We start from the raw sequence: 15,694 nt of genomic DNA, 5'->3' as shown, positions 1-15,694 counted from the left end.
AGCATTATTCATCAACCTTCACAGCTACATTTGTGTTGCTTCCCATGCAAGAATTTCTGCTGTCGTTACAAGTTTCCTCTGATGGAATAGGGCTTTTCTCTATCCCTCTCTTGCCTTTGGGCAAGGTAAATCTCAGCCTAATGAAGCCAGTGTGAAATATTATGGTGCTGTAACACTGACTTTGACTCATACAGTGTTCCTTCCCTCTATGAAAGTCTTTTAAAACCAGCTGTGAATGTTCCTTTCCTTTCCATACATTTGCGTAAGTGAGGTAATAAAATATTATTTCCATCTAGACTGAAACTGCTAAAAAAGTGGAGTAGCAGCTGATGTCTCAGTTTATAGAGAGCTACCAAGGAAGCAATCCAGAGTCTGTCCATTGCTGTCTCAAATCCCAAAATAGGAAATACCCATCTTGTGTCTCAAAAACAGTTTCAGTGGATCTGCGGGTGTTTGAGGACAGGGTAAAAATTCAAACTAACCTTGAGCAATAGTCTGAAATGAGCTGTAATTTGGTAAAGTTGAGTGCTGAGTATAATGAATGAACTATAAAATAAGCAATGAGTGGTGTGGGTGCCGTTGTGCAGGAGATGAGATGGGGCTGCAGTGGGGTCTGCACTGAGTGGCCATGGATTGCTTTATGCCAGTGACAAATGGAGTGGGGGGAGACACAGAGTAATACTCTATCTTCAGGACTGCTCTGGTGGTGGATCAGTGGAAGAAGGGATGAAGAAACAAGGATTAAATGAGGGCTGCTAAATGTGACCCTCAAGAGAGAGAGAGAAAAAGAATCAGGGTTTATAATGCAGGAGACAAGGAGAAAGGCAAACGATTTTGGATATGAAAAATGGGAATTGCAGAGGAGTTGTTCACCTCTCCTGAGACTGGCACAAGAAGAGAGACTTGACTTGTGGTGAGGGTAATATCGGTGAGAGAGCAAATGTTTTTTGCTTCTGCAGATAATATACAGACTGAGAGATTTGGCTGATGGAGAGAGAAGTGGATGGAGAGGTGTCATGAGTTGTACAGGTGGGGCTGTCTCTTGACTCTGGTTCATCCTTTGTCTTTCTGCTGGTTAAATTCCCGTGTCCTGCTGCTGCCAGCACTCCTGTAAGCAAAGTAAAAGGGCTGTGCCAGAGACCATGGAGAACATGATTATGTTGCACCTTGGTTGGCTTTTTGCTTCTTCCACCCAAGGGAAGCCTTGAGCAACCAGCAGAGATGGTACCACATGCACTGTTCACTTCCCTCATTTTTTTAGGAAGAGAGTGTCTGTAGCACCCGCAGGCACACAGTGTAAGTGCAATATTCTCAGAAATGTTTAGTGTTTCATTTTTTTTTCTGTTTAACTTGACCATTTGTCCCCTCTCCCATCCGCTGCAGCCCATTGAGCACACAGACTTGTGCTTTGAGCTGGCCTTCCCCCACATAAAAGTGAAATGTTTCCCATCGCTGTGTGCCTGCAGCATTGCACGCATTTTCCTTTCCACTATTTTATCCCACCCCCAGCAATTTTCAAGCTGTTTTCAGCCAATATGCTGCATTTCCCAGTGCTTTATTTTTGTTTTTGTGTCTGTATGTATACATGCATACGTGTGTCTGTATATACATACAAATACAAAATATAACACATCTCTTTATATTTGTATTTATTTATACGTATTTATGCATGTGCAGTCTCTGCCTGTTAGCAGTATGTACCCATGCAGGATTTGTGCTTGGGTCTACAGGAGGCCACCAGCTCTGTGACCACTCTGTTCAGAGCCCAGAAACTTACAACCTTTAATTTTTTTTGTTGCATTCTTTTTGATATTCAGCTTTATCCCCAGCATCAGCAAAAAGGTTGGAGAGTGGTTTGTGTTTCCCTCCACACTCATCGGTCAGTTCACTATGCATATTAGTTCTTTTAATGACTCCTTTATTTGTTCATTGCCACGTAATCTCCTGGCATGGCACAACTTGAGGTGTTAATTTTCCAGCCCAAATTCAGCTGTGGAACTTCACCTGATCCCTCTGGAGTGAAAGGTGAGCATGGGCAGGCTGCATTGCACTGCAGCACCTCTTGGAGGGCAGAAGGAAGCTGAGATTGCTTCTCCCCAAATGTTAAAGAAGTAACAGGAGTGGAAACTGAAGATACAGGAAAAAACTGTGGAATATGTAAGGAGAAAAGGGGATGTGTAGATATGGTGTGATGATTTTTTTTTTTTTTCTCTTTCCCTCCCATTGCTTAAGGCTAGTATTTGGTTGCCCAGTGAACTATAACAAGATTTAATAGCTCCAGTGTAGCTATATTGCATGTGGACTGATTCCATCCTTCTGTTGTAATAAACATCTGCTTTACAGTGAGCTCTTAAATTCTATAAGTGACGTCATATTGTATCTAATAATGGAAAAAAGATTAAGTACAGCAAATGCAACTCGCTCGCTCCGTGCCTTCCTTTTTGAGCAGCGCTGTCCCCAGCCCCTTGCCCTGCTATCTGCATTTGAGATCTCTCGGTGAGCCTGCCCTGAGGTTTGCACAAGAGGAAAGCTGTTTTTCAGGGATGTTGCATTTTTCTTCCTCTTCATTTGATTTCATTTACCCCCCCTTCCCTGTCATCCTGCCTGCAGCCAGGGCTGTGGGTGCTCCCCAGCTCTGTGCTGCAGCTGCGTTTGGGGAGGTGCTCATTCACTGCCAGGCATGCTCTAAGCTTGAGTGTGTAAGCACTGCATAAGGACTTCTGCTTAAAAAAAGATGTGACAGCTGAGACGTGTGATTAAGATGAATGATTAGAAAGAACATTACTTACTGCTACCGTATCCCTTAATCAGTAATAGCGTGAACTTTGAAGGAACTTTAACTTTTAATTTATTTTTTTCAAGGCCTGATGAATTTTTAAATCTGCTTAGCTGTCAGTCAGCAGGTATGACCGGAGTACTAAGCCTGAGCACTGCAGATTATGAAAAGCCATCTCATTCAGTTTTATATATTGCACATGTGCATGTGTGTGTGAGTGCAGTGGTGAATGTTATGCAAGTGATGCTAGCCCCAAAACAGAAATGTTGGGGTATTTTTTTTTAACCTTTAGGCAAAGAGGTGCCTGAAAGAGGGGTGATGTGATCAAAGTTAGCTAAGGGTCAGTGTAGCAGTGATACTCTGCTGAGTGAGGCTGCTTCTGGGCCAGAAGGAGGGTGCCGCATTAATCAAGGTGTGAGAGTTGAGGCTGCCTTGAAAAAATGCTGACTTATGTCCTAGGAACCTGATGTTTCTGCTGCTGCTTCTAATGGCATCAATAAATCAGAGCACAGTGTGGACGCAGTGCTTCCTGCCCTGGGTGCTGGGCTCTCTATCAGGGTGTTTGCAGGAGTTGAGGCTGCCCAGGTGGAATCAGTGCTGACATCTCTCCAATGCCACTTTGCCCAAGGAGCCTTCTGCTTGGGGTGTTCAAGAGATGTAGAAAACCTAAAGGAAGCCTTTAGGAAGGTGGATGATATCATCAGGTAATACCTTTGCTCCTTGTTTTGCCACTGTGTTTGGCTGCATTTTGTCAGTGTTAATTGTATTTCACTTCTCAGAGTTGTGAAAATACTCAGCTGCTGAATGCAAGGCAGAGCCTGATGGAGTCCTGGGGCCGCGACCTGCCTCTGCCATGACTCTGCCTGACCCTCTGTGGTGACTTTTTTCCTCAGGGGAGTCCTTAAACTTTATCATAATGTAAAATGAGCTTCCTATGCAAGGCTCTGTGCTTCTAGGACTTTATTTCTTCCCTGTGGAGCACAGGGACCAGCAGCCCTGGCACAGTGCATGTTGCGACCGTGCAAAGGAGCCAGGAGTTTGCTTTAATACTCAATTCCTGTACTCCTCAGGGTCAGTCTGTCAGTCTGGCTGGGGTTTGGCCTCCTATTTAAATACCCTTCACACACTAAATCTTATTCCTTAATTACAAGCTGTCAGTTGTCATCAGCCCTTTGCTCCTTCATCTACTAATGGTGAGACTGGCCCTCACCTCCTGCAGTGACTGCTGGACACTGCATGCCTTTAGCTGAGCTGAGAGATTTCCGTGCTCAGCTGCTGCAGATCTTGATGGCTCCCTCCTTAAAGAAGAGCACTTCCTTAAGAGGTTGGACATGGTTATGAGAGAAGCTGTTAAAACCAGAGATAAATACAATGCACCACACCTTAGCCTTCAGCCACAGCCTGAAACAATAGCTCACAGGTGGACCTGACTCATCTCGGCAGGATATTGACTCTGCAGCATAATTATACTTCGAAAGCCTGATTCTAAAACAATTGTGTATGGTTGTGTGCCTGGCTCTCGCAGTTACTACAGCTCTGCATATAAATTGAATAACAGCCTGCACCAGTGTGCCCCTTAGCCATGGCAGAAACAGCAGCAGGCACAGCAGTGTCCTGCATCACCATGCAAAGCCCATGGGCTGCCGCCAGACCTGTGGGGCTTTGGCAGACCCCTGGGACACCCAGTGTGGTGCTGGGTATTTATCTTGTTCCACCTGGTTCCTCTGCTTGGGTAAAAGCTAGGGCAGATGTTTTGCAGCTCATCACTTGGCGGTGATGAGTTAATGGTTGATCTTGATCTTAGTGGTCTTTTCCAGCCTTTATGACTCTATGAAATGTGGTTCTTGCTGTTGGCCAGTGTGCTTCAAGGGCTGCTCTCTCTCTATCTGGTGTTTGGGGCTGGTTGCAGGAGATCCAGTGATCATTTTTCAGGAGTTTTGGGCCATTTTTGGCCTTTTCTCAGCGACCTGCTGCCCTATGGGGAGCTGCAGGCTGAAGCAGAACCTGGGCTTTGAGCACTGAACACAGGAAAACAGGAATGTGGAGGGAACTCTACAAAGAAGCCTCAGCTATTGGTGGCTGCTGCGTCTGTTTCGGGCCAACACTGCTGGGATTTTAGTCTGTAATAAAATAGTCTCTGTTGTGTCTTGGCCATCTGAATTATTACCTCTCTGGCACTTCATTATAAACACATTTTTTCCTCCTTGGTACTGGTTTCCTGCCATTTTATTGCTTTTAAGGTTCTATTTTTGTTTTATTCATCTCTTCCAATCGATAGGAAATATCCTGTTCTTAGCAAGCAGCAGAGGCAGACATGAGTGATGTCCTTAGGGGAAAGCAGAATCACTTTCAGAGCTTTTTTTGGGGGGGAGAAGCTTCTAAACCCAGTTTTCAAAGTCTCTGAAGTTTAAAAAGCCACTGCAGACATTGCTTTATCTTCCACTGCCATTAGCTCCAGGAGTTGGTATCCCATCATTGCACCAGTGCAGATCTGGGATGGTGTTTTAAGATCCATCATATGGTAATTATTGTTGTTCTTTGCCATGACGCTAATTAAAAACACCTAATGAGATTATCCCCACCTGTTCTCTAGGATTAACTTGATGGAGGAAATCCTGCACGTGAGTGTGGACGTGCAGCCTCCTGCATGGCAGCGTCGGGAGGAAGGGCAGCCGCTCCAAAATTACTTTCTACAGGGTTTGCATGGCAAAGATGTATCATTATTTTTTATTATTTTTATTATTTCCTCCCTGCACACAATACATACACACAGATTACTCTGACAGCAATAAAATGAAACAGAGAATTGAATTTGAAAATAAATTGTTGAGATGATGCAGCAGCAGACAGATAGCTTCTTCCAGAAGAGTTGGTCCAGGATGGATGGGGCTTTGTAGCCAAATCAGAACACAGCAATCAAACAGCAGCAAGCTATTGACAGAGTTGTCAAAGCTGGGATGCCAAGGTCTGTGCCCCCAGGTGAGCTCAGCACCAGGCCAGGTAAGGCAGAAAGAGAGGTTGGAGCCAATCCCAAGTCAGTAGACCGGGGCTAAAGTAGTGAATGTTGTCCCTGGTTGCTGTGAACACAGGCATTGGGTTTTCATCTCTCTAAGCCTCGTGAGAAGCCAGTGAAGAGATGTACAAATAGTGAAAGGCATGGATAGTGGTGGGAGTTCCTGGTTCCCAAGCTGTACTTCAATCCATCACTTTATTGTTGGACCTTTTCCTCAACTGCAGGGTTTGGGGCTGCATCTGCTGCAGTATTGCAGTATCTGTATCTGGAGACTTTCAGTAGGCAGAAAGGTGATGTCTGGTGATGAAAAGGATCCAGGCGAGTGCTTCACATGCTGGCAGAGTGGCCATCAAGTCCTGCTGAGGCTGCATTGCCACTTTTTCCTCAGTCTTAGTTTCCCTCCCCTCCCTTATGTTATTTTCCTGCCTTTATCTACATCTAATGGGGATATCTTAAGGGTATTTGAAAAGTTACTGCTTTGACCCTTGGTGTGGTAAATGCTCTACTCCCTATGTTCTTAAGCAGTAATTTTATTGCCTCAAGGCTGGGTATGGTAGGATTTTTTTTTTGTTGCTCTTTGATCTTTGGCTGTATTCTTAAGCAGCAGTGTAAAAACAAGTCTGGCATTGACATCAATGACAAGAGAATTTTGCCTATAGATTACTTGGAAGTGAAAGAGAATGGATCCTACCAAGATGGTATTTCTGAATTGAAATGGGAGGAACAATGCATTTTGGCCATCCTCACTGTTAGGATCCAGATGACGCTCTCAGTCACAGTGTTTCTGAGGGCTGAAGATGTCTAATTACTGCCTTTTCTTGCAGCTGAATGAACGTGAGAGGGTAAAACTGATACCTTTGATTAGATCCATCTCTGGTGTGTTGCTGACACTGGAGAGGTACATTATTGTCTAGCAATGAAAGATCTGCCTGTTCATTTTGAGCTTTTGTCACATCTCTCCTATGGAGATGCTGTTGCATAGGATGGCCTGATTGATACAGTGGCAAAGATCAGGAGGGTAATAGCTTTGATGGCATCCTATGAAATAGATCAAAATTTCCCTGAAAGATTCTGTTCAATTTGATATTAAGGGTCTGGTAACACTCCAGGGATTCTTGTCTTTGCTATTAGGCTTATTGCTATTATAAAAATTAATGTTTGGGCTTTTTTTTTTTCCTGACAGGATATTCTCCAGCATGAATGGAAAATAACTGCTGCTTCTCTCTCGCACTCTTTTTCAGGGATCCTCAATGCATTTCCTTGCCATTATTTAAGGAGCCTTTACTAAAAGCTTCTGGATTGTGTTTCTAAGTGGACAAAAGATTTTGTATTCAAAATGCTTATAAAGGAGTATCGTATTCCTCTTCCGATGAGCGTGGAAGAATATCGAATTGCACAGCTCTACATGATACAGGTCAGTCATGTTTCACTTGGGATCTTTGGGCACTGGGCTTCATTTGGAAGAGTGGAGAATTGCTGCAGAAGAAAATATTTCAAATGTGAGGTTTTCTGCGTGCTTATAAAGAAGTGGGGGAGAAAAGGAATATAAACTCCAGTTACACAGCCCTGAAGATCTGTCTCTTTTGTCCTTAAAACACAAAATGTCTGACTGACCTACCTGGCAAAATAGTGGCTAATGATCAGGCTATTGCAAAGGAGGAAAGCACTGAGCCATAGGGCGTGAGTACCTGACTGGAAGGGCTGTACAGTACCTGTACTGTAGGGCTTGCACAGCCACTGCTAATGGAAGCAGTGTCATAGCTGTGTAAAACGTCAGTGAGCAGTAGAGTGTGCAGGAGGGGGATCTTATTAAGGAGGAAGAGTGCACTTGCTTTAACGAGGCTGAATGCAGAAGGTGTGCTGCTGAGTAGACTGGCTGCAGAGGGCTCAGTTGATGGGATGGGTTTGCTGCTTGCTTTTAGCAGTTAAACTGCTTGTTTAATTAATGCACAGCACTGAACTTCGCTTTGTTCACATGTGAGTGATCTTGGTTGTATTTTAATGTCAAAGGACTGGATGAGCCATTAAGGCTTCATTGGCCCAGGAAAGCGTTTGAGAAACTGTGCATCCATCCAGCCCTGCTGCACAGCTGCTCTCATTTTCTAGTGCACTGATATGCAGCAAAATAAGGTTTCCTCTTAGGTCAGATGCAGTAGAGGGTGTGCTGGGAGGTGATGTCAGGTCCCTGATCTTCCACCTACAGAGGCTGTGGGCTGGGCAAACTGCATCTGAGCTGAATGCACACATAATGAGCAAATGACTTCACTGCTAAGTGTGCAAGTGGAACGAGGGGAAAAGTCAGCTTTATATTTGTCTTAGCTCAAATTAAAAAAGTAACGAATACAGAAAACTTATTTATAGTAGCACATGGAGTTTTTGCTGTGTTTTTTAGCATTTGGTAAGAATCTGTTTCAACTCTTCTTGGAACTGGTGGAAAGGTTCCTGCAGGCTTCAGTGGGAACTTTTCCTACACCGTGATACCAAATATCTTTTTTTCTTCAGTTATTTGAAAGTGGAGGTTTTGTCTTTGAGGCAGCTGACAGGGAGAGAGCAGTGGGGAGCACGACTTGTGTTCTTTTCATAGGATGAGGATATGCTTCATGTCTGTCTTTTATTTTCCCTCTGAAATGTGTAGGGAGGCCACAGGAAAAGCAAGTTGTGTATGTTGAACTTCCTCAGGGGAACAAGAGATATCTATGTAAAACAGCAGTGTGGAGGCATTCCTTAGTAATTGTTGTCTGAAACATGCAGAACAGAGAGATATGAGGTATTTCCTGGGGAGAGAAGTGATTCTGAAAAGCAGAAAGTTCATTATGGAGATGTATGTTGTGTACAGTTCAGCGTGATTAGTGCTGGAGTCAACAATCAGCCAAGTCCTGTATAAGAAGCAGTTTTCCAACAGTGTAAAAGAATGTCACAAGTATTCCTCAAGGATATGCGTACACATGAGTATGTATATATATCCATACAATCTTAAGCATGTACTTGATCATTTGTTTAATTTCAAGGCCACAAGGGAAGCTCCCTATTAACTCCAAGCCAGTTGGTAGAAAGTTGCTCTTTCAGGAGCAGTCAGATCGTTGTCCTGGACTTCAGCACTCTTCAAACTAGGTTTTCCAAAAGGACTTTCTCACTTAGGGTTGAAACAGCTGGCCTTGTGCAGCTACCCTGGGTATCCTTTCTGTGGAATTGATTCCTCCAAGCCATGTTGGCAGAGACGTTCAGACTCAGGCTATAGTGTTATGGTCCCATCTAAATGTTTCCATTGAGGTTTTTGCCTTTGCAATGGATAGTCCTTTCATATCCTCGCATGTGAGAGCAGTCCCTCCATCTTGCTTGAAGTCATAACAGAATTTCCACCAGACTTGGTTTCAGCAACATCATGCCCAGGTAGCAGAGGATCTTCCCGTTAAGCCAGAACAGGCTGTACTCACATTTACTGTACTTAATGGATGAGAGCTTTAAAATTGTGCAGCATATGATCTGTAGTTGGTGTTCTGTGCCACTTGTTAGGCAAGACGTGCAATGAATCATTGTGTCTCTGCGCATGTTGTATTATGCTTGAAGTCCCCCAGGCTGGTGTGTAAACCTGTACAAACTAAGAAGAGTGGCCTGCTGCTTCCTTTCCTTTGTTTCTCCTTCCTTTTTTTCTCTTGTGGGAGGTGAGGTGGGGGAAACGAAAAGTCTCTCAAGAATTGCTTCCTGCTGACTTCTGAAACGTTATCTGCAGAGACACTGGTTTCAGTACTTTAAGGAGCACTTAGGTCTTTCCCTAAACGAGTTAATTTTACATTACAGCAGCTGACTGAATGTACTTTTGAGTTGCTTGAAGCCTAGCAGGTTTGAACCGAATGGCTTTTCTCTATTAAATTTTAATCTATCAATGTCACTGCTTTCACGGGTAGCCTCCCATGCAGTGTAGTCTGTGTGTTCAGACTGGGAGCCCTTGCTGCATTAGCCACCGAGCTGTCTTAGCTCTTCCATGAGCATGAATTTATTTTTATTTTGTTTTCATTGTAGCTGCCCTTTTCTCTCTTTTGCTATCCAGTTAAGACATATTAATTTTTATATCTGAACTCAGAAGGAGCGATCTTTCCATCTGCTGAGAGATGCTGTTTTGGTGCATAAAAGGCAAAATACTTCAAAACAGTAAAATCATTAGTTGTATTTCTTTTCTGGACAATAGTTTTATACTCTAACTTTGTTCATAAAATGTGTGCACATGTGAAAAATCCCATTCCTGCTACCAAAGGTGAGATGTGTGTAGACAGCCCTGACCTGCAGACATGCCCACAGCACTAGGAGAGCTGCCCTCTGCAAACTGCAGCTCCTGTCCCCCCATAAGCAGAAACTCACTTGGAATTAAGCACTGGCAGCGGAGGCCTGAAATGAAGCACAGGCCGTTGATGGAAGGGACAGCTTGAAGCATCTGCAGGGATTTCTTTCTTCCTGCAGAAATGCTGAACTAAGGACTCTGCTATGGACATCTTCCTTGTACATCACGTCAAAGGCATGTGCAATATTTCTGCCTGTGTAAGGACAGTGAAGCCTATTGGATGTGAAGGATAGGACCATTCTGTTTTTATTGTGTGATACTTAATAGGCCCTTTAATAAGATTTATCTACATTTTTTCCTCTTCTGGATGTCCTGCATATTTGTGACTCAGCAGCTGTCCTTTCCTCCAACACATGCTTTCTTTTTCTTGTTTGTTTAGGGAACGTACTTTCTGTGTGCCTCCCCTTTATCCCAGAAACAGCACGCATCTTAATGTTAAATCTCTATCTCCTAAAAGCTTGTATTCCAAGATCTGTATGTGTTTGTGGAAAGATCAGTATGTTATTAGCCAAAGGTCAGCCCATTTATCATCTTAATACCATTCATTACTACAGTTCCATATGGCATGGGATTCTGGGAGGCCATTGCCCTTCTGATTCTTGCATAAGAGAGAGAATTCCTCATGTTATTAGATCTTATTTTTATACTGATGTGTATAGCTGGCTTTCTCCATTATAAATAACTTCAGTCCTCTCTTGCTCCACGTAGTTTTCTCAGTGTTTGTGACCTTCCGCCAAAGACAGGGAGCTTGAAAGATACTCATTTGGATCCAGGGATTGCCTTTTGGGGATGAGAGTTACTTCCAGCTGCTATGTCATCGTTATAAGCTAATAACAGTAACACTTTGTTACCAGCTCTTGCTTCAGACCCCTGCATGGACTGGGCTCTCCTTGGATGTAGCTCTCAGGCAGCACCATTGAGAACAGACACCATCACTGAGCATGTTTGTAGTTCTTGAGGTGCAAAAGTCACGTCCCTTAAACTGTTAGCGATGCCTAGCAGTTGCCAGCAGGCTCAGCAGATGGTGAAGGATTGATTGAGTGGGTGAAAACAAACTAACCCTTCATCTCTGGACACTGAAGAACAGGATGGCTGATTATTTCTTGTTTCGTTTGCAGATGCCTTGGCCATCTGGATAGACAGACACGTATGCCTTAATTTCAGAAGTAGATGACACTGCTGAGCCCTTGGGAGATGCATAGTTTCCTAGAAGCAGAAACCTGGTTTGAGGCTTGCCTCCAATGTCCATGCTGCAGCGTTCAAAACCTGTGACTCCCAGGTTCTTTGCTCTTCCTCTGGTTTTCATAAACTTTTCTTTGTGATCACCAGGGCTTTCATCCCTGTGAAAGAGGAGGCTGAGATGCTCACAGTTGCACAGCTTCAGGAACAAGAGAGGGGTCTGTCCAGTGTTACCACGCTTGGTCTAATTTGCAGAAGTCAACAGTAACACCCATATGGGTGAGCATTTTGGAAAAACCTACTGTAATAGCAAACGTCTATTTTGCCTTTTTTCTTCTTCTTTTGTAGCCACTATCTTGAAAGAGTCCTTAAATTGGCTGTTAATCCACACCTGGCAGAGAAAGGATTGACTGTAGAGTAATAAGTTGTGTTGCCTTGATAGTTTGCCTGTTCATGCTCTCTAACAAAACTCAGTGATGCTGAGATAAGGATATAAGATAAATAGGATTTAAAACTTCAGATTTGTATTCCAGTATTTTAGCATATAGACTATTAGCAAATTAGTTTCATTAGGTCCCTAAAATCTCAGGGATACATTCAGAAGATCAGAATTGATCCAGAATACTGAATTGAAATTTCATCTTGCAGCATGATAATGGGCAGCTTCTTTTTCCCCCCTTTAGAACTAGGGACAATAATCCTCATGGACAGTGTCTGTGGGATGGTTCATACGGTGAGAAATCCATTTAAAGACAGGGGAGTAAATACTCAAGGTAAGATGAAATATTGTGCTGAAAGTGTAGCAGACATTTTGAAAGATGAAGCTTCTGGGGTAAACAAGTTTGAGGTATCTCCATAATAAAGTGATTCCTAATTCATGTGCCTCTGGCACATACAGCCTTGATTCTGTAGGAGTGTGGCGGGTATCTTTGTAAGGCAGAGTGATTAATGAGTAGCCATGAGAACGATTCTCCTAATGCTTGAATTATTTATAGTCCTGCACAATTGATTATCCCCAAAATATCCTGGTGTTGTGCAAACAGCTTCATTAATTTCTAGACCTGATTCTAAATAACGCAGTGCGTACAGTGTTGTACAAAATGATGCTGTGTATATATCTGTCTTGCAGGAATCTGCTGATGACGACCTGTCCTGACTTTAATTTTAGGGTTTTGGTGGTGGTGGTTTTTGTTGTTGTTGTTGTTTTTGTTTTTTAGGAATATATTTTGCATTGCAGGAAAAGGAGCCCAGTGATGGTATTGCTGAGAAGGTACAGATAACTTGTGCTGGCTTGGGTGAGAATGGTCATGTCTTCAGGATGAGGCCTTCTGCATATCCACCTTCATTCTGCTGAGACAGAGTCAGTGCTGTTGATTTCTGATCCGTCAGGAAGTAGCATCGCTTCCAAATGCAGTGTTAGATGGGTCTGCAGAGGTGCTCTGTCGATCTGTAAAGCAAGTGAATCTGGAGGAGTCTGGGCTGATGGTCAGTCTGAGATCTTTTGTGAAGTCTCCATGTTGACAGAGCTGTCCTATGTGGTGACCTCCTGCAGCAGCAGCCTGAGAGATGATAGTGCTGTTTTGTGGTATTATAGCCTGGTTTCTGCCTGTCTGGGCAGTCTCCAGATTTCTGCATGCATGCTCTCTACAGCTCTCTCTCCTTTTAGCACTGCCTTTGTTTTTGAATGAGTGGTGTGACCAAGTTTCATACTGGGGTAAGGGGCTGTCCAGGTGAAACAAAGCACTGTATGTTTCCCAGCTATTGATCAGGCTTAGAAGGAAGATGGGTTAAAACAATTGCTCTTTTGCCTTTATTAATAGAACTATTGATGAGGTTCAGACTTCCTTCCCCTCCCTCAAGATTTTTGGGTCATTCCTATGTGTGCTGTGCAATAAGTCAGAGTGCTATGTGAAGCTTCACATTCTGATCACTGTCTTGTTGACTCAAACTAACCTTCCTCTGCTAAATAAGTATTGACACTGGCCCTTTGTGTACTTTTTTACAAGCACTAATTGGATTGAAATAATTGTCATGCGTGAAGGATGCATGTTGGAGCGCAAAGGGCACATGGAAACCTCAGCTATGGGCACCATGGTTACTAGTGACATCACTTGGTTTGCTATTAACAGTAATGATTTGTGCACAGCGCTGAAGCCAAAGTGAAGATGGCCTAAACTAAACCGAGTGGATTGCTGATGCAGTCCTATTGCCATGGAAACAGATGTTGCAGCTTAAAGTTGCCTGCATTCGTAATGTAATGCCCATGATATAAACAAAAACACAGTCCTGCAGTGTCCATGTCTTCTGAAAGGATGTGAAGAGTGTACCTGGAGAGAATGGGAAGTTCCATTGCAGTTCAGCTCATGCCAAATGACGTGTGTGAGGAGATGCAGTAAGCCTTGATGTGAGTAACAAGAGCACAACTTTCAGGTTCTGTGCTGTCCTCCAGCAACGTTCTTGGAGGACTGTCAGTCCCACTCCATGTGGGTTGTTTCTGATTTGTATTTCACAAAGCACAGGTTCAAAAGCACTGTTAAAACCCACCCCTGGGGGAACAAGGTTCCTCTCTCCTGCCTCCTTTAATACTGTCTTTCCAATATAGCCATTAAGCCTACGCTCAGCTCCTGCAAAACAGCAGTAGAGGGGCTCACCTGCCTTCCTTGCTTTGGGGCTGCAGAGTGCTGTATCTGGTTCAAGGTTTCTGCTCCAGCCCTCTGAACATTGCCATATCGTAGTTAATTTGCACGAATGAGGCTCGGGAGATGTGCGTTCTGCACGTAGCCCTGCCAGCAGCTCTCTCTTCAGGTTACTTGCTCGCTCTTTAAAAGAGAGCTCCTTGCTGAGTCCCTGCTCTCTGATGCACTGCACTTGGCTATCAGGAGTGCAGCCCTTTGTCCGACTGCAAAAGTTGTGCGTATTGTTCTACATTGGCAAACTAATGCATTAATAACAGTTCAGGTGATTTTTATTTTTAATTTAATTCGTGTCACTTCCCATTTGCTCTTAGATTGCACTGTGCACTGATGACAATTATGTCAGTTTTGATCAGATGAGAAGCTCTCTGGCTTCTGTAAGAGCAGAATAGGTACTGTTTCCCCTTTTCCCTTCTTTTCTTTTCCTTGGGTATCAGATGATAGCATCCAAATTGAGTGTTTCAACACTTTGATGATATACATTTTGGGAGAAGATAATTTGAGAAGTGTATATTTTCAGGATAAATCAACATTTTGTTTTCATAGCCAAATTTTGATTACCTACAGTAATGCTGACCCCAAACGGTGCCTGGTGTGTCAGATGTCTATCAGCAGGCAGCAGGTTGGTGGTGGTGAAAGCTGATTACTCGTAATGAATTAGATGTCAGTTCAGATGATCGAAAAGGAGTGGTTAACAGAACACAGAGCTAAGTCATACCACAGCAAGAGACAGCTGAGGGTAGAGAGGATACACCCATGTGCGTGTTACCCGTGTAGAAAAATCCTGTTCTGGAAAAATGTGTTAAGAATAAACCATGCATTAGTTTTAGGACCTTTAGGTATTTTCCAGCATCTCTATTGTTGGCCTGCTAGTTTTAGGTGCAGTTTAATTCTGGCTTGCAGCAGCTAGGATGGAAACTGTGCATCTGTTGTTGTGCTGTTTTTCATTTCTGGTGGCTGATGGCTGGGATAGCCACACTGAGCCCAGATATGTGGCTGAGACTGATGGACTGTATTGCTTCTAACCTCTCCCAGCATTCTGAAAAGGGTTGTTCACCTCAAGGATGAGGAGGGAAAAAAGGCAATTTTTAAGCACAGAAGTGAAGGGGAGAGAATTTCATTTCCTGCCAAAGTGTAATACTTGAATGTTGTGTCCTAACAACAAGATAATGGAAAGAAAAAAACAACCCACGAGAGATGGGATCTTCTTGTGGGTTCTCTTGAGGGCTTTTGTTTGTTTTGGTCTCTTGTTTGTTTTTCTCGACCTTTTACATCTTACTAGTATTTGTATTTCCTTTCTAAAGCTGAGCAGAAATACCCACCAAAACAGTCACGATTAGAAAAACCAGTCTTAGAGGCTGGCAAAGACAGATTGGATTCATCCACCCTCAGCAGCTTCAGGCATTTTGTTTTCTGGTGAGTTGTGTGAGGCAGTTGAGGCTTTCTGTTTCCCAAAGGACCAGACTGTGTTTAGGATTTTCGTTGGCACTTCTGGTAGCCTTGAGATGTGAAACAAGGAAACCCAGTAATTGGTCATGGTTAATCTCAGCCTCTTTTGCCTCAAGAGCACATACAGGTCTGTTAGAAGGATCCTCTGGGGAAATCTGCTGTCATGTTCTTGTTCCATAGATGCATAGCTGCCTTTGTTTGCTATCCTTGTCAGCTGAAACCATCTACCAGCAGTAAGCTTCTTGCAT

General features: G+C 43.5%; 1 protein-coding gene across 16 annotated transcripts in view; it reads left to right on the top strand.

The window, feature by feature from the left end:
* PITPNM2 (phosphatidylinositol transfer protein membrane associated 2) overlaps positions 1–15,694 on the top strand; it is a 115,898-nt gene that overhangs the window by 45,471 nt on the left and 54,733 nt on the right. For 14 of the 16 annotated variants that reach the window (XM_042828586.1, XM_042828591.1, XM_042828596.1 and 11 more), the window contains one exon: positions 7,031–7,203. In XM_042828586.1, coding sequence (XP_042684520.1) covers positions 7,126–7,203 — 78 coding nt within the window. In that variant the 5' untranslated portion in view covers positions 7,031–7,125. Of the gene's footprint in view, positions 1–6,666; positions 6,688–7,030; positions 7,204–11,477; positions 11,584–15,694 lie in introns of those variants that run through there. The other 2 variants (XM_042828592.1, XM_042828597.1) reach the window with 2 other exon arrangements.

Source organism: Centrocercus urophasianus, unplaced genomic scaffold (genome assembly GCF_019232065.1).
Source record: "Centrocercus urophasianus isolate 14NV4802_14NV808 unplaced genomic scaffold, USGS_Curo_1.0 seq_30, whole genome shotgun sequence".
NCBI lineage: Eukaryota > Metazoa > Chordata > Aves > Galliformes > Phasianidae > Centrocercus > Centrocercus urophasianus.
The sequence above is the reverse complement of the archived record's forward strand: the minus strand, read 5'-3'. Positions and strand labels throughout refer to the sequence as shown.